At 41.2% G+C, this 19,302-nt stretch overlaps 1 protein-coding gene across 5 annotated transcripts in view; it reads left to right on the forward strand.

The window, feature by feature from the left end:
- The window catches only part of USP34 (ubiquitin specific peptidase 34), a 264,685-nt gene that overhangs the window by 188,917 nt on the left and 56,466 nt on the right, over positions 1–19,302 (forward strand). For all 5 annotated transcript variants that reach the window (XM_054021746.1, XM_054021747.1, XM_054021750.1 and 2 more), the window contains 9 exons: positions 1,596–1,690; positions 3,282–3,454; positions 4,260–4,413; positions 11,363–11,441; positions 12,840–12,893; positions 13,000–13,095; positions 15,743–15,807; positions 15,906–15,981; positions 16,078–16,125. In XM_054021746.1, coding sequence (XP_053877721.1) covers positions 1,596–1,690; positions 3,282–3,454; positions 4,260–4,413; positions 11,363–11,441; positions 12,840–12,893; positions 13,000–13,095; positions 15,743–15,807; positions 15,906–15,981; positions 16,078–16,125 — 840 coding nt within the window. The remainder of the gene's footprint in view (positions 1–1,595; positions 1,691–3,281; positions 3,455–4,259; positions 4,414–11,362; positions 11,442–12,839; positions 12,894–12,999; positions 13,096–15,742; positions 15,808–15,905; positions 15,982–16,077; positions 16,126–19,302) is intronic.

Genomic DNA, 19,302 nt, shown 5'->3' on the forward strand with positions numbered 1-19,302 from the left:
TGTATTCCCGTAAAATCCATCACTTTGTAGTTAATAAACTAGTTTCAGTGTTTTATCTAATCCAGTGTGTTTAAGTTGAAATGTCTGGGTAACTCCATTTAAGGTGGCAAGTGGTTGTATATTATTCCCTTAAAAGAATAATGGATTTAATATATTTGAATTGTCCAGGAGAAGGCTGGGCAGTACAGGACATACATTTCTGGGGGAAAATCCAGGGCTGGAATGTGATGGGTCACCCTGCAATATAACCAAGGCTGGTGAAAGCCAGGGTGTAACAAACACATCTGGAAGTGATCTGCATGCTGGCAAGCTGTTTGTGAGCGTCCAGGTTGGGAGCTACAACAGTAAGGCATTGCAAGGTATTCCAGGGAAAGGGTGACACAGCTCCCACTGGTCTGGATTGCACCCCAGTATGTCACACCTGTCTTTATTAGTTGTCTCAGCAAATGAGAAAATTAGCCATATAGATCTCATAGAACCATCCTGACTCATAAAGATGCCAAGAAGATAGATTTTGTAGAGTGGAAGTCACACTCGTGCCATCTTCTAGGTGAGAGTGACAAATTTCTAAGATCTGCTGGTTTGGTATGATTTATAATTTGGCATAAGATTACTGCCTCCTTAGCCAGTCTTCTTGCAGAACTGAAGGAGGAAGGAGATAGTTTCTGAAAACGAAAATGTTGAAAAGTATTCCAAATGATGCTTGATCTGTAGCCATAAACTATTAATATGAGCAAAGCTCCTTTACGGAAGTGCAAGGTCTATCAGTACATGCAGAATAAGGGGGAAGACTTCCCAGTTGAAGGGCTGGATATCTTCATAATTTTTCCATGTTAGTGTTAATTGATTTATTGTATGATCTCCAGTTAATGATTTTAAGTCAAAAGGAAAATGGTAGATATGCTAATGATGATGAAATCAGCCATTTGATTTTGTTTTTTCCTTTCTTTGACACTTGTGTATGTGCTGATAGTTAATAAAGTAAAACATTAATGCATTTTGTGAAGAAGGCTGACCCAATGGTTAGAGTGCAAGACTGGAATTTGGGACACTCAGGTTCAATTTCCTGCTCCACCACAAACTTTTAGTGTGACCATGGGCAAGTCATTTAGGATAGATCTGCAGTGTGATAAAAAGCCTGTGGTGCTGAATCTCAGAGCCTGGGTCAGTTAACTTGGGCTATAGGAGCGTAGAAATTCAGGCTTGGGCTGGAGCTCGGACTCTGAAACCTTACAAGAAGGGAGGGTCTCAGAGCCCAGACACAGATCAAGCCCAAACATCTACACACTCATTTTTAGCCTCTCAGCCTTAACCCTGCGAGTATGAGTCAGTTGGCGCAGGCTCTGAGACTCAGCACTGTGGGTGTAGACATACCCTTAATCTCTCTGTTTCAATTCACCATTTGACAAATGGAGATAATAGTACTTCCCTATCTCACAGGGTTGTTGTGGGTGTAAATATATTGAAATTTGGCAAAGAGCTCAGATACCACAGTAATGCGTGCTATATATGTAGCTGATATAAACAGATTAAGTACCTAAGATAGATCTGAACCATGAAAGCATTTACTTATTTTTCTTGTTCATTGTACACAGGAATCTCTTGATGAAGTAACTATTAAAGATACCTTGGAGGGTGACAACATGTATACCTGCTCTCACTGTGGGAAGAAAGTGCGGGCTGAAAAAAGGTATAATAGTGAATAAACAAATGTTCTTAGCATTTCTAACTATTAGTTCCATTAATTTCTGTTCGTAGTTTCCATCAAGTGAGAGTAGTAGTCCAAAAATAATCTAAAATCATTATAATTATTTAATATTTGAATAACAATAAAACTGGAGACCCAAACAGGATCCTGGCCCCACTATCTAAAGCACTGTACAAACATGTAAAGATGTGATCCCTATCCCAAAGAGCTTACAATATAAAAATATAATGATCTACATAAAACATTTTAGGAGAAGGTCACCTACTCCATAATGCCTGCCTTTCTAAAACTGTAGCCTCAATGCTCTCATTTTTCATCATAATCCTCACTGTTCCTTTTGTAGAAACAAATCTGAATGTATTTTGAACTCATTTACTGTATATGTTTTTGATCAGTCAACTTCGTTGGAAGTTTATTCCATATATTTATTACTCTTTACACAAAGTGATAGGGTTCTTTAATCTTGATTTCTGCTTTTAAAATTGTTCAGTAGCTTTTGGAGCTCTTTAAAATACATAAAGAAAGTATGTGTGTTATCTGTATCCTCTTATTTTATTTTTAAAATCTTCACCTGACATTGGAAGCCTCACAGTTGTTTTTTGAAGTGATTATAAGTGGCACAGGAGAAAGGTTCCCTACCGTCAGCTGTGTTAGTCTGTATCAGCAAAAACAATGAGGAGTCCTTGTGGCACTCTGATGAAGTGGGTTTTAGCCCACGAAAGCTTATGACCAAATAAATTTGTTAGTCACAAGGACTCCTTGGTGTTCCCTACTGTAAATCTTATAAATATGTTCTGGAGCCCAAAGATTTTAGCACACAATATGTTCTGCATTGAAATATGTCTACAAGAAAGAGTTTTGTACATAGATTTGAGTGGTGATGGCAGTTTAGCAGTGTAGTTAGCAGATGTTGGTGCCAGGGTATGCAAAAAACGAGGCTTAGAACCTAATAAGTCAACTATTTTTTATTTTTGCAAGTAAAAAAGGGCCTAGTCTTTGTTAATGACTATCCAGATTGAAAAATTCAGATGATAGATTTCAGCCGTGTGTGACTGGAATGAGAAAAATACAGATTTACACTATTGGAAAAGTGTTCCCTCCATCATCTTTTCATAATTCAAAAATACTGATATGATTTATTTAAAAAATGAAAAAAATCCTTGGACTGAGACCAAGCATGGAAAATATTCATCAGAAAAGATTATTTTTTTCAGATTGTAAACGGAATGTGAAACAGCACACAAAACAGAATCATTATTCTTTATAAGAAGTCCCTGATGTAATCTTTACCGTAGGGAGTACTGCTTACTGTAATAATGGCTGCTTTAAATCAGTATTCTATCCAGTACCATAATGTAATCCCTGTTACATGTCATCTGATGACAGGATTTTTTATAAAATGTGACTAACTGATACTGTGTAAGGGATTGTGGTAGCTGATTTTTACATTTTAGGTGACTATTTCTAACATGAGCTGGAAATGAATGACGAGAGATTTTTGTTGTGAGAGATTTCGTGGCAGTATTATCTAAGCAATTCAGTTTTCTTAAATATTAATTTCTTTTGTCGTTAGGGCATGTTTTAAGAAATTGCCTCGCATCTTAAGTTTCAACACTATGAGATACACATTTAATATGGTCACCATGATGAAGGAGAAAGTCAACACACACTTCTCATTCCCTTTACGTTTGGATATGACACCTTACACAGAAGATTTTCTCATGGGAAAGAATGACAGAAAAGAAGGTAATTGATTTTGCTTTGTCCCTATAGTTTTCCAACGGCCAAACAGTGCTGAAAATTCAACCTTTTGAAAAAAATTTTCTAGTAGTATAATATATTGTCAGTTAAACTGCATAGCCGAGTGGCCCAGGGCATATGGTGAAATTCATGGAAATTAAGCTCTAAAAAGTCGTGGAATAGTAATATTTCTTAGCAATACACACAAATCCAAATAGTTAATAATTCTAAACATGTTTTTCATGTAATTAATCCCACATCTTTCTGTCTTCTCCTTCATGTGAGGTTAAAAAAGCAGCTAAAGGCTTATGAAGCCTATATTTTTATTTGTTTACAAAGAAATTGTAATTTATTGTATTTAATATCCAGTGACTGCTAAATCATTTTCTTTGTAAATACAGCACAATAACCAATATAAATTATTGATAAAACTATTTTTATAATGAATTATAAATTCCTGGCTTGTTATGTATAGATTGTTGTTGATTTGTTTTATATTTGCAGGATAATATGGTGGCCAAATTCTTGAACTTTATTAAATGGTCCACCAGTAAGGAGCATACATAAACTGCAAAAGCATTACTATGTATGCTTGTATTCTGGGTCAGAAGCAACCTCACAAGAATAGTGACCCATGCTCCACCTGTTGAGTGTTGGCTTTCTGGCTGCTACCTATGTGCAGTGCCTAGAAGAAATATGCTGTTTGTTAATGTATTTGGCAAGAAGTATTTACTGTAAGTTATCTGTATTAATTCTAGTGTTGTGAAGGTTCAAGGAATAACTTGCTAAATATAGTATTAAATAATTTAAGGTTTTAAGGACGACGGTGAATATTTAAAAGAAACTGAAAGTTACGAGTACGATTTGATAGGCGTGACAGTTCATACAGGAACAGCAGATGGTGGTCACTACTACAGTTTTATCAGAGATATAGTCAATCCCCATGCTTACAAAAACAACAAATGGTGAGTTAAGTGTTTAATAATTCTTGTTTGTGATGTATTTGTATTGTGATGTATTGGTAAATTCTTAAGGTGACAATGTCATCTATTTCAAATACGGTACTTTAACTCCCTTGCTTGAACTGTCCTGTTAAATAATTGCAAATATTTTTATTTATCAATTTATCTTCTTCCAATCAACAAACATTTTCTCCTGGTTTTGGTGGGGTCTTTAAAAGAGGGTGAGCATTGGGTGAATTGATTAGAAAGTAGCTATTTAGAATACACTGTATGTTCTCTATTAAACTCTAGAAGTTTAAAGATAGGTCAGATTTTCCTACATTTCTTGCTTGTGTTACATCAGTTTTGTAAAGTTTATTAACTTTGCCGTGCCAGTAGTGCGGACCACCATATGCTATTGATCCTGGTTGTATGTGTTCAGCACAAGATGTTCCAGATGCAGGTCATAAGATTGTAGAGAATCAGTGTACATGCTTGTGTAATAACTTTGATGTATGCAAGACATACATGAAGCAGAACAAAATTATTACTCTTTACACTGTGTGCTTTTTTATGCTAATTAATATTGCAGTAAAATGTATTATTAGCAGTTGAATGCACATTAACAACTTTGGTAAGGTGACTAGGTTTCTGTATGTCAGAGATGCCAATCCTTGGAAGATAATGTTTACATTTCCTTTTGTAAAGCAGATTCAGAAAAAAAAACCCAACTTGTTTCCATTATGATTATAATTATTCTTTGTCCTTCAACTTTGTCCTTTTTGTTTTCAGTTTTTAACTATCAATTTTCATGGAGGTGCTTAACTTTTCATTTTGCTTTTCTGTAAATCTATTCAACTCTACATCTGGGAAATTCTCCATTGTTACACATCAGTTATCAAAATTTGTTCTTACTATACTTTGATACATGCAAAATATTGTTTTGTCTCATCTGGAATTTACAAATTTGCTAGTGTTTTCCAAGCTGTTGAATTTTCTCAGTGTTCAACATTTACCAGATGTAATTAACAGTGGTATGTCTGAAAATTTTGTAGCCTTTATTTTTTCCTATCCCCACTAGAAAAGGGAAAGGGAGGGAGGCAGTTCCTCTAGCAGAGGTCTTTGGCAGAGACCTCCTCTTGTAACAGTCATGTCCATTTTTGCTGAACATCACATTCATATTGTAATGTTCTTTAATGGGGCTACTTTTGGAAAAACCTTGTATCAATCTCCTTGCTTAGTGGTGTTGGATTTTAAGACTCTGGCATTGCCCTTTTCTTCTCAAGCTTTTGTGACTTCTCTTGTTGATCATGGTTCAGAGGAAGAAAAGATGTCCTCTGACTTAGAAAAATAAATTTTGCTCCTTTCCTAAAACATTGAAGATCTAGATCCATCTATCCATCCAGGGTTCCTTTGGCTTTCAGTAGTCTAAATGATATTGTGCTGGACTCCCTCAAGCTGTCCACTAAGATCCTCCGCTCCTCTATATTTGTTTGCTGAGCATTATGAGATTTGTCCATGAAGGCAGGGTATCTCGTTCCACCTCTATTACATAGTATTTCCCTTAACAAGGAATATCATTTTTTGTGAGAAACAGTGGATTCAACCCCCCTCTAACTTGTCAGGCAACAAATTTAGATTTTCAGAAAAGAGAGCTAGGTCCTCTTCATTGGAAAAAAAAGTCAGTCCTTTACAGTCAGATGTTCCTTCAGCTGTCTAAGGGTATGTCTACACTACGAGAGTAGTTCGATTGTACTTAAATCGAATATGTGGAATCGATATTACAAAGTCGAACATGTGTATCCACACTAAGGACAGTAATTCGACTTTGTGAGTCCACACTAACGGGGCAAGCATTGACATTGGAAGCGGTGCACTGTGGGCAGCTATCCCACAGTTCCCGCAGTCGCTGCTCATTGGAATTCTGGGTCAAGCCCCCAATGCCTGCTGGGGAAAAAAATGTGTCGAGGGTGGTTTTGGGTAACTGTCGTCATCCAACCGTCACTCCCGCCCTCCCTCCCTGAAAGCGCCGGCGGGCAATCAGTTCGCGCACTTTTCTGGTGAGTGAAAGTGCAGACGCCACAGCACTGTGAGCATGGAGCCTGCTGTGACCATCGCTGCAGTTATGGCCGTTGTCAACACCTCGCACCTTATCATCCACCTTTTCCAGAGGCAGATGCTGAGAAATCGGGCGAGGAGGGTACGGCAGCGCGGTGAGGACATGAAGTCTGAGAGTGGCACAGACCTCTCACAAAGCACGGGACCCCGCGCCGTGAACATCATGGTGGCAATGGGTCATGTTGATGCTGTGGAACGGCCATTCTGGGCCCGGGAAACAAGCACAGACTGGTGGGACCGCATAGTGCTTCAGGTCTTGGATGAATCACAGTGGCTGCGAAACTTTCGTATGCGGAAGGGAACTTTCCTGGAACTTTGTGAGTTGCTGTCCCCTGCCCTGAAGCGCAAGGACACCCGGATGCGAGCAGCCCTGACTGTCCAGAAGCGAGTGGCCATAGCCCTCTGGAAGCTTGCAACGCCAGACATCTACTGGTCAGTCGCGAATCACTTTGGCGTTGGCAAATCTACCGTGGGGGTTGCTGTGATGCAAGTAGCCAATGCAATCGTTGAGCTACTGCTGTCAAAGGTAGTGACCCTTGGAAACGTCCAGGTCATCATAGATGGCTTCGCCGCGATGGGATTCCCAAACTGCGGTGGGGCTATCGATGGAACTCACATTCCTATCCTGGGACCGGACCACCAGGCCAGCCAGTACATTAACCGAAAGGGCTACTTTTCAATGGTGCTGCAAGCACTGGTGGACCATAGGGGACGTTTTACCAACATCAACGTAGGATGGCCGGGCAAGGTTCATGACGCTCGTGTTTTCAGGAACTCTGGTCTGTTTAGACGGCTGCAGGAAGGTATTTACTTCCCAGACCAGAAAATAACTGTTGGGGATGTGGAGATGCCTATAGTGATCCTTGGGGACCCAGCCTACCTGCCAATACCCTGGCTCATGAAGCCCTATACAGGCACCCTGGACACTGAAAAAGAACTCTTCAACTACCGTCTGAGCAAGTGCAGAATGGTGGTGGAGTGTGCTTTTGGACGTTTGAAGGGGAGATGGAGAAGCTTACTGACTCGCTCTGATCTCAGCGAAACCAATATCCCCATTGTTATTGTAGCTTGCTGTGTGCTCCACAATCTCTGTGAGAGCAAGGGGGAGACGTTTATGGCGGGGTGGGAGGTGAGGCCAATAGCCTGGCTGCTGATTATGCCCAGCCAGACAGCCGTGCGATTAGAAGAGCCCAGCGGGACGCACTGTGCATCCGGGAGGCTTTGAAAGCTAGCTTCCTCAGTGAGCAGGGTAACCTGTGACTATTAAGTTTGTTTAAACAGAAGCTGAACCTGCCCCCGTTTCTTTACCCACTTACTGTTGACTATCCTATCCAGCTACATACCCCATTCACCCCGTCCCCCCCCTTCCAACACACGTTAAAAAATAAAATAAATGGAACTTTGTTAATGAACACCGTTTTCTTTATTACGGATTTCGCGGTAAAGTGTTGAAACTGGGACGCAGACTGTGGTGGGGAGCGGGCATAGTGATGGAAAGAACGCTTCTAAACTCGAGGAATGACAGGCTCCTGCTCCTAGAGAGGTCCGCAGTGGTGGACTGGTTGTTTCAACGGAGCCTGCCACCCCTCCTTTTTGGGACTCTGTGTGTGGGGGCTGACAGTTACAGATCCCCTGCTGCGTGGCTCTGTCATCCAGGATAAGGACCGCAGCATAAGATCTCTATCCGCCCTCCCCCGCCACAAAGTCACATGGCAACCCCCACACAGAATATGAAAACCACCTCCCAGACTGACCAGGGTGCCTAGTGACTGCAAAGTGTGTATGACCTTCTGCTGAACCTGCCCCCGTGTCTGTACCCTGGTAAGGGTGACTGTCCTCTCCAATTACCAACCCCCTTCCACCCTTCAAACACACTCTCCCCTAAAAAAACATGATGGAAACAGTAATTAACAGAAACGTATCTTTTATTAGCAACTACACAGTTAGGGGATGAAACTGGGACGGGGGCTTGGGTGAGGCGGGAAGGAAAGGACGTATCAAATTCTTGGGAATGAGAGCCTTATGGTACTTGAGCAGTCTGCAGGGGCGGAGTGACAGTTTTCACGGCCCCTGCCGCCCCTCCTTCTTGGGACTTTGGGTGAGTGGGGTATGGGAGTTTGTGGCGGGGGAGGGCGGTTAGAGATAGACTGCAGTGGGGCTCTGTCCTCCTGCCTCCAGTCCTGCAGAACATCCACAAGGTGCCAGAGCGTGTCCGTTGGCTCCCTCATTAGTCCAAGCAGCGTTGGAGTCGCCTGCTGGTCTTCCTGCCGCCACCTCTCCTCCCGTTCGCTGTGTGCTCGCTGGTATTGCGACATGTTCTCCCTCGACATGTTCTCCCTTCTGGGCCACATCGGCTCGGGAGCAGCCCATAAGTTCTGAGAACATGTCGTCCCGTGTCCTTTTCTTTCTCTGCCTAATCTGCGCCAGCCTCTGCGAGGGGGATGCCAGGGTAGGTCGGGAGACAGTCGCAGCTGTGGGATGGGAAAAAGGGAGTGAATTCCTCAGAAAGATAATTTTTTTGTGAACAATGAACATAGTCTTTCTCTGTGAACAAGACCATGCACAGCACCTATCACATGCGCACTCAGGACAAGGTTGAATTTTCGGCCTTCACATTCAGTGCCTGGGGTCTTGCTGTGGAGAGCAGACAAGCGGGGCAGGACAGCGGAATTCTGGTAGCAGGCTGACATGGTAAGCCGTAGACTTTTGGCTGCTTAAAACTTAAATTAGAGCAGTGCCCTCCTTTCACGTTCAAAGCAATGCTCCTATCGTTGGGCAGTTCCTGCTGCCGGCAATCCGGCAAGCATGAACTCTGCCCCTGTCCCACCCCCTCGCGGCTGTCCCCGGGAAAGATCCCTGTATGCTGCCCTTCTCCCGCCTCTACCGCGTGGCGGTAAACTGCCGGTGACAGTTCTGTAAAGGAACAGGCAAGCAGTCCCAATAGTAACATTCCCCTAATTCTAAGCAGGTCACCATGAGCGACATCACTCTGCTGAGAATTTCTGAGACCGAGAAAGAACGCATGCTGCGTGAAAGCCAGCAAAAACCAGGGCCGTATGCTGCCATGCTCTGCAAGGCAATGATCCCAGAGTACTTGATGATAGCCTGTCGAGGAAATGTTTCCTACCATGGAGGACACAATAAGGCCGCTCTCCCCAGGAACCTCATGCAAAGGCTTTCCAATTACCTTCGTGGAGATGTCCCATGAGGATTTCAGTTCTATCCCCGGACATATAGACCTTCTTTTCCAGTAGCTGCACTGACAAGGACTAAAAAGTAGAGCGTGTAGGGCAAACTAATCATGATAAACCGGACATTGTTAGATTCTTTTACAGTAGTTGCACTGCCAAGGACTAAAACATTAAGCGCCTAGGGCAAACAAATCATGAAAAACCCATTGTTAATATTCCTGTTCTGTTCAAAATAAATGTTTACATGTTTAAAACACTTACCGACTGATCCTTCCCCTGATTCAGGGTCTGGGTTAACGCCTGGTGACGGTTGGTAGGGGATCTCTGTGAGGGTGATGAAGAGATCCTGGCTGTCTGGGAAATCAGCGTTGTAAGCGCTGTCGACTGCCTCGTCCTCCTCCTCACCTTCCTCATCTTCCCCGTCCGCTAACATCTCCGAGGAAGCAGCCATCGACCATATCCCATCCTCAGAGTCCACGGTCAGTGGTGGGGTAGTGGTGGCGGCCGCACCTCAAATGGAATGCAGTGCCTCGTAGAAACGGCATGGCTGGGGCTGGGATCTGGAGCGTCCGTTTGACTCTTTGGTCTTCTGGTACGCTTGTCTCAGCTCCTTGATTTTCACGCGGCACTGCGTTGCATCCCGGCTGTATCCTCTCTCTGTCATGGCTTTTGAGATCTTCTCGTAGATCTTTGCATTCCGTCTTTTCGATCGCAGCTCCGAAAGCATGGACTCATCGCCCCACACAGCGATCAGATCCAAGACTTCCCGATCAGTCCATGCTGGGGCCCTCTTTCTATTCTGAGATTGCATGGTCACCTCTGCTGGAGAACTCTGCATCGTTGCCAGTGCTGCTGAGCTCGCCACGATTTCCAAACAGGAAATGAGATTCAAACTGCCCAGACAGGAAAAGGAATTCAAATTTTCCCAGGGCTTTTCCTGTGTGGCTGGTCAGAGCATCTGAGTTCGGACTGCTGTCCAGAGCGTCAACAGAGTGGTGCATTGTGGGATAGTTCTCGGAGCTATTAGCGTCGATTTCCATCCACACCTACCCTAATTCGACATGGCCATGTCGAATTTAGCACTACTCCCCTCGTTGGGGAGGAGTACAGAAATCGAATTTAAGAGACCTCTATGTCGAACTAAATAGCTTTGTTGTGTGGACGGGTGCCGGGTTAATTTGATTTAACGCTGCTAAATTCGACATAACCTCTTAGTGTAGATCAGGCCTAAGTCTGGTTGTGGTATTTTGAGAGTAAGCCCAAGCCTTCCTTCTCTGCCCTTAAGAATGGGTACAAAGGTTTTGAGCAATCAACCTTTTCTCTCCACAGACTTTTTTTTTTGGGGGGGGGGTAGAATCTATGATTTTCTTTTCATTCTACTGGAAAGTCATCTCTGAATAATAAGTCTTTTTTCTCTTGAGGGAGAAAATCTGCGCCATTTTCTCATGTCATTTTCCTGGCTACTGAAAATCTCATGTCATTTTCCTGGCTACTGATTCACAAATAACAAATTAGCTGGCAATGTGAATGTAATTTTGCCTTTACTTCCTCATAGTTTTATCTTTCATGTATAAATGTCATTCTTTTGATGTAGAAGCTTGGTATTCTTCATCTACTGTAAGAGAGGTAACAGACAACTGATTCAAAAGTTTAATTTTTTATAGGTATCTTTTCAATGATGCTGAAGTAAAACCATTTGATTCTGCTCAGCTTGCTTCTGAATGTTTTGGTGGAGAAATGACTGTAAGTTGTAGCCTTTACCTCTAGTCTCTATCCCCTCTTTTCCCCTCTTTTCCCCCCTTTTATTTTTTTGTATTTATTTTTTTATTGTAATCTCAGAAGGTAGTACTGGACAATAGCCCTGCCCTGAGGACACTGTCACATGGGTTCTATAGTGCTCTGCCCTGCCCTGCCCTGATACCCCTCCAGTTCAACATGTATATGAAGCTGCTAAGGGAGTTTAATTGAGACACTTGTTGTGGTAGGGACAAGGAGACTGCGCAGCCTGAGTCTGTTTATTTTCAGGCCATGATGCAAAGTCTTATTTGGTTGCCCAAACTTTCCCTGAGAGAGAGTGGGTTGCCTGGAGTATAAGGGGAAAGTTCTTTTAGTGAATTGGGAATTTTTGTGTGTGGAATGCAGAGCCAAATTAGTTTTTTGTATGTGTTTTAAAAAAAAGAAATAGCTATAAATTAACTTTATAAATACAGGTGCGTTTTGCCCAAATAAACAGTTGCATAGTGATTGATATCCTTTATAATTCGTGTATATTGTTATTCACATTACATTAGTTTCCTGATCTGTAAAATAGTGATAACTTTTTTTTAAGCATTTGAGATCCTTGACTGAGAAGCACTTAATAAATATAAAACATATTAATATTAATGCTTCAGGAACCACCAGTAGCTGCCAGAGAATGTAGTTCTTCAGACTACTGTCCGGAAAGAACTGGCAAATCAAGCACTAAACAGATGTTTTTAATGTTTTGTATTCAGACCTATGCCTGTTATAGTTTTTCTTTTGGTCAGAGAAAGGAGTTTCATGTATTTAAAATAAATATTAAAAGCAAATTACTTTACAAGACTGTACCAGCTTCTTGCCTTGGCTTTTGAATCTGCCGTATGGATTTGCCTTTTGTCAGCAGTGTGAATATTTTTACACATCTTTAGTACGAAGCACTGTTAAACCAATTGCAAACATTCACAATGTGTAAAAACTTACGACCGTGTGCTTTCCTGATTTGCATGCTTAATAACAGCTTATTACAACAATTCTATAAACAAGCTAAAGAAATCCACCTGGTAAAGTTGCTATGCCAAAGTACAACACAAAATTGATTCCGTGCAGAAGATCTGCAAAACATCTGCAGACTCCAAAAACAGAGGATATGGTCTGGAGAAATATGAGAGGAGTCAGAGTCAAAGTACTGCATATGCAACCCTGAAAAATGAAAGTAAGCTACTACAGAAAACTTAAAATTATTTAATGATGAGCAAGGAATATAATTGATGGCAGACCCTGCATGGAGGGCATAAAGTGGAGTTACTTCCTTGCATACTGAGACCAGAACCATCCGCAACGAGGCCATAACAACAAGTTTGTGATGAATATTTTCAGTAACCCATGTTCTCTTTTTGACAGACCAAGACATATGATTCTGTCACTGATAAATTTATGGATTTCTCCTTTGAAAAGGTACCCTTTTCCCTTTTCATTTGCTAAATAAATATATTTTTAAATTTATGACCTAAGTAATCTCTCTGAAGAGCAAAAATTATACAGATTTTTCTTTTCCTTAAAGACACATAGTGCGTACATGCTATTTTATAAACGGATGGAACCAGAGGAGGAAAATGGCAAAGACTACAAATTTGATGTTTCATCAGAGTTGCTGGAGGTACTAATTGGTTTGTTTTAACACCAATGTAAAAATATAGTAAGAAATCTTATCCAAATCAGTGGGATCTGAGTAAATATAGAAAATGAAATTTGATTTTAATATTAAGATAATTGAAAGGCTTGCCATCTTTCATAGAACATTTTGTAATATAACATCACTCTTTACATTGCTAAAATTAACATTGTGTCAATGTTTCCATTATATTCCACTACTTTCCAGAGTTTGTAACCCAGCAGTAAAAATTAACTAAAACTTGGTATCATAACCTTAAAAAAAAAAAAAAAAAAAAAAAGGAAGGTTGTATTTTTTGTAAGTTCCATTTTATTTAAATAAAAATAGCAATGCTGGCAACAGTATAAAAAGTTTAAAATGGATATTAAATTATATAAAGTACTGAAATTCACTGGTATTTCTAAAGTGAAAAGAATATGTAATTGAGAGCTGGCAGCATAATCATCAGAGAAAGCACAATAAAGAAGATGGTCCATTATATATATAAGGCATAACACAGACTAGGTTGTGCAGTTGTTGTGACATAATTTAGCTGAATGTCTTGTTCTGTAGTAAGGCCTCAGGCCAAAAATCAACTGTCACTAGCACACCAGAAGTGCAGTTGTATCACAACATACTATTTGAAATAGTCATGACTTGGGCTGGAGATGTACTCCAAACAGGAAAGAGTTTGGTTTATTTCAAACAAACCCCAAACTCCATTTCTGTTCTATTGTACTTACAAGTGGGCTGCAAGAAAAATAGTTAAACATTTATAATAAATGATTTCTATGAGATGAGAAAATCTTTCACTTGAGCTAATATGCTTCAGAGATCTTAAACAGAACGGTTTGTGTAAAACAGGCTATAGTATCTGAGGGCCTTCTATATCCTGTCAATTTTGCATTCATTTAAGCAATGACAAAATGGAAAATTATAGCAGGAATTCTGAGTTGAGTAGTTTTTCTCTGGGTCATATAGACTAGACCAGAGCTGTCCAACCTGTGCCTGGGAACCACCTGTGGCCTTCAAGGCTCTAAATTGTGGTCTTTGATTGCAAAATGCATTAAGAAGATTTGTATTGATTACAAATTGTACCTTGGGACTATGGCCTGTGATTATTAAACTGAAGTGTTTGAATCAGCCCTGTTGCTATGGGGAGAAGATGAGGCAATGCCTCTACTATAGCTCTGACGTGACAGAGAGTATTCTGAGTAACTGCAACTGCTCAAGAGCTCATTCACTAGTTGCCTGTTGTGTTTCAGAGGGGAAATGAGAAAGTAGTTCTTTCCTGCAGACTTGTGAGCAGGATAGGAACTCAACTGGCTCTGCTTGACCTAGGGAAGTGCCTAGCAGAGGATGGTTCCACTCCTCCACATGGCTACCCAGGGTAGCCCAAGTGAGGCGGAAGACGAGAAGCTGAGAACCAGTCACGCATTGCATCTCACTTATTTTTTGGCACATAAAAGGCCTGAGGGCTGCTCTAACTTGTCAGCTGGCTACCAAGCGACTTGGCTATTGAGGGACTATGTGCCAGCAGGAGATAGTTGGAACACATCATGCACTTGCCTCACATTCTCCCCGTCTCTTACCACCCGCTCCATGCACGTACTTTGCAAATATTGCAGGGAAAGAGGCATAGGAGCTGAACATGTCAACCCTGTGCCTGTTAGAGATGCATCTCTGCCTGTGCCAGTGGTATCCCTAATAGGGGATTTGCATGTGGTTGGGGTTTTTTTTGTTTGTTTGTTTTTTTTACACTCCTTTTCTGCCACCTGAGTGGCCCTGAGTAGAGCAAAAAAGGGCAGGGAATCTGTCCTAAAGTACTGATTTGTGGCCACTTATATGTTTGGCACTCAGGCTGAAAAAGTTGGGCATAACTGGTCTAGTCCTTAGCTAGACAATCAGATTATGCTTTCAGCCCTGCCCAATTAAAAAAATAATCCATAGTAGACTTCAGCAAAGAGTTAAAGTTTAAAATCATTCATATTGGGAAAAAAATTGTGCAAACCAATTTGGTCAAAAACAAAATTTCAATCAAGGAGATCTGGCACAAAATATTGTTTTGGAAGAGAACAGTGGCCCAAATTCTGTCTTCAGAGTTTTATCAGAAGTTCATCGAAGTCACCATAAGTCTTTCCATTAATTTCAATGGGCTTTGGATCAAGCCCATGCTCCTTAATTGCACCCATGCAACCCCATTGACATTACTTCTAATGTTTATTTATTAGCTTTAGTGGGGTTACATGAGTTTAATTGACTTCAGTGGAAGATGCTGGGTGCTTAGCATTTGTGAAAATCGTGCCACTAATTTAGACACCTAAATATGGACTTAGAAACCTAGTATTAGGTACTCATTTTAAAAAATCTTGGACAGGTAAGCAAGTATGTGGAAAGGGGTGTGTGTGTGTGTGTGTGTGTGTGTGTGTGTGTGTGTAAGAGAGGGGATATTGGGAACTGTTTTTAATTACAGCAGGCAAAACAGTCTGCCATAGTAGAAATGAAAAAAATAGAACCTATATTTTAAACTAAAATTGAGAGACAAGATTGGATTTTTTTAGTCAACAAGTGTTATAATTTTATTTTTAAAATCACACAAATTTTAATGAAGTAAACTGCTTTCTTGTATCTGATGTTAGTATTTTTTCTTCAGTGGATATGGCATGATAACATGCAGTTTCTTCAAGACAAGAACATTTTTGAACATACATATTTTGGGTAAGTTTTGGTTTAAATACATATTATTTTGAGATGTTTTTACTTAATCCAGATGTTTAAAATTTATTTTAACTAACAAAATATATTACTGACTTTAGGTTTATGTGGCAGTTGTGTAGTAGTATTCCAAGCACATTACCAGATCCAAAAGCAGTCTCCCTAATGACAGCAAAGGTAAAGTATCTTAACATCATAAAGCATTTCTTCTAAACAGAATATGTTTAAATGATAATTCTGGACACTGATTAACTGTATAACATTTTCTTGCAGTTAAGCACTTCCTTTGTTCTGGAGACATTTATCCATTCAAAAGAAAAGGTATGTTGATTTGCTTGTAAATACATATTAAGTAATTGTATAAATTCAGTGAAATTTGCCTGCCCCTCTGTGCTTTTATGCAAAAGGATATGGTTTTGAGTCATAACTTACCATATATACTCAATCATAAGCCGGTTCGTTTATAAGCCGACCCTCCCCCCCAAGATGGATAAGTAAAAATGGAAAATTTTTATGACCCGTTCATAAGCCAACCCTATAATTCAGAGGTCAGCAAACTTTGGCTCCCGGGCCATTAGGATAAGCCGCTGGCGGGCCGAGATGGTTTGTTTATCTCGAGCGTCCACAGGCACAAAGGTAAAAAGTAAATTGTCCCAGCGCACCAGATGCTTAACCTGATGGGCCAGGACAGTAACTGGTGGGGAAATTTGGGGGGGGGGGGGAAGGGTAGAGAAGCTGGGGGTCAGGGGAGTAACCCCTGTGACCACCCCCCACATGACCTCGCCCCTATAGCCCGGGACCCCCACACTCTCCCCACCCCATCCCTTCCCACCTTATCTGGGGCAGGCCAGGGGAGGATGTCTCTGGCCTGGCTGGAGCTGCAGACCGGGTGGCGCAGCCACAGCATGTTCCAACGGGCTGGGCCGGCATGCTCTGGCGGGCCGGGAGGCATGACCAAAGCCTGCTCTGGGGGGGCGGGGCCGAGTGACACGGCTGCAGCCTGCCAGCCCCGGAGCTGCAGCTGCTTCAGAGGCTGGGGGGAGAGCAGCGTGGCCAGAAGCGGAGAGACTCTGGACCCGCCTCTTCCCTTCTGGCTCTGCTTGCAGTGCTGCCTCTCCTTGCTCCCTCTGTTGGGGAGAGGGGCTGTGTCCCACTTCTCCCTCTCTATACCTGTTCATAAGCCGACCCCCTTCTTTGGCGCTTCCCTTTTTTACTAAAAAAAAAAAAAAAAATTCGCTCATGAACAAGTATATACGGTATACAGTAGTTCACTACAAAGAATGTTTACAGTTTCAGATTTCATAGTGCCCTCAAATGAAAAGCATAAAAATGGGTTTGTGCCCCTTTGCTTCTTTCTGCTGTAAATTTAAGGCTTGAAAAATTGTGTGTGGTGGGGATGGGAAGTGTTGGCCTGGGTTGGATTGGTTTTTTTCCTTAGAAATGTCAGGACTGACAAATCTTGTATTCCCTTTTTGGTGGAAGAATTATTGTATGATTCAGAGATGTGAATTAGAATCTTTTTTAGTCTCTAATCAAAGGGGTAGGGTGTTGAATCCTTAATAAAGAGAGTTGTGCTCGTAAGTGTTTTAGTTAAATAGATATGAACATAAACACAAAACAAAGAGTTTCAATCAGTCTGAATAGAAATCATTTTAACTCTCCATTGATTTACTTTCTTTGTATCTGTGATGTCAATTCTTCAGTCATCCAGGTTAGTCAAGACCTGTATTTCTAATATAAAAACAAGCAAGGGAAAAAAAACTTTAAAAGAAAATTTCAGACCTTTTTATATAACACTTATGTTCAAGAAGATTGTGTGCCAGGTACTCTGGTCCACCTGGACTGTGTTTGATGCAGAACGGTTGCAGTGGATTGAAGATCTGGCCACAACCTCGCATAAATTAGCGCAGCTTTAGTACTGCTGTAACTTATGCCTAAAGCCCTTTGTTTTCTATTTAAACTGATTTTTACTGAAAAAAACACCCAGGTTTTATAAAAAGTATTATTCATTTTTTCCGATTTTCACCCTACTTTCGTATCATTCAGATATATAAAATACTATACATTGCATGAGGTATATATATTACAATAATACATTAGTTTGTTTATATATGCAAAGCTGCCTGTTAAAGTAAAGCTATGTAGTAGTCTAGAAAAGGAGTTCCCAACCTTTTTCTTTCTGAGCTCCCCCCCATCCCCATGCTATAAAAACTCTGTGGCCCACCTGTGCCACAGCAATTGTTTTTCTGCATATCCAGTAGATTAAAAGCCGAGAGCCAGCATTAAGGGGTTGCAAGCAGGGCAGTTGCCTGGGGCCCCAAACCTCAGGGAGCCTCATAAAGCTAAGTTGCTCAGGCTTTGGCTTCAGCCCTGCATGGTGGGGCTCAGGCTTCGACTTTCTGCCCTGGGCCCCAGTGAGTCTAATGCCAGCCTTGCTTTCTGATTTATTTTGGAGGATCCTCTGAAACCTGTTCACAGTCCCCCAGGTTGAGAACCTCTGGTCTAAAAGATGCACACAATAAACAAATAGGCACACACGCAAGCCCTGAAGTGCATGCGCATCTCAACATATTGACAAATCTCACGCCCACCACGTACACATTTCAAGCTGTTAGCAGATAACAGTTTAAAGATCGGACACACTAAAATGGGAAGAAAACGAAAATCTGTATCAGAATATGTTTCAGAACATATGGAAGTATTCGAAAGTTTAAAAATAAAACAGAGGAGAAAAGGATGAAGTTGAGTGTATGCACTGCAAATGGTGTGGTCCAATTATTAAATGTAAATATTTATAGGCTAATAGTTCTTCGTCTACAACTGTAAACTGTTTATTCAAATGAAAAGTTTTGTTTGGGGATTAGAGATATATTGTTTTCTTAGACCCAGAGGGGCATTGTGTTTTGAGTTCTGTTTTAGTTCTGCAGCAAACCACATTGAATGCCATTCATCAAAGCATTAATCTATTGAATCCTTTCCCCTGTCCTTCCATCCACCAAAATAAACCTCAATATTTACCCATAAAAATTATTCATAGTTTTTTCCACCAGTTTCCACCTGTTTTTGTTGTTGTAGTAATAAACACCGATAAATCCCTGGGGGAAATTAAATATAAAACAAAACAAAAGGCCCTACTTATGCCCAAGCTACCCACAGCTCCAGGAGTTCTTCCAGCACCTGGCTATCAGTCAGATGCAGAGGCATCCTCGCCACAGTTTTTTTCACCTGGCTATCCCAGTTATGCCAGGGAAAGCTAAGAGTAGTGTAGGAACTCCTATGACAACCATACATCACTGGAAAAATCTCCCATGCCAGGGGAATTCTCAAAAGCCTGGTTCCTCCATGTTTAAAGCTGTTTTGTTTCAGCAGACCAACGCAAATAGTAGCAGCAGGACCTAGGTCTGTGGATTTAAGTGCTCCACAACAATATTTGGACTCATTTTTCAAATGCTAGCATTGTAATGGAGTGTGAGAGGTTACAGATACCACCTTTCGTTA

This window comes from Malaclemys terrapin, chromosome 3, assembly GCF_027887155.1.
Source record: "Malaclemys terrapin pileata isolate rMalTer1 chromosome 3, rMalTer1.hap1, whole genome shotgun sequence".
Classification (NCBI taxonomy): Eukaryota; Metazoa; Chordata; order Testudines; family Emydidae; genus Malaclemys; species Malaclemys terrapin.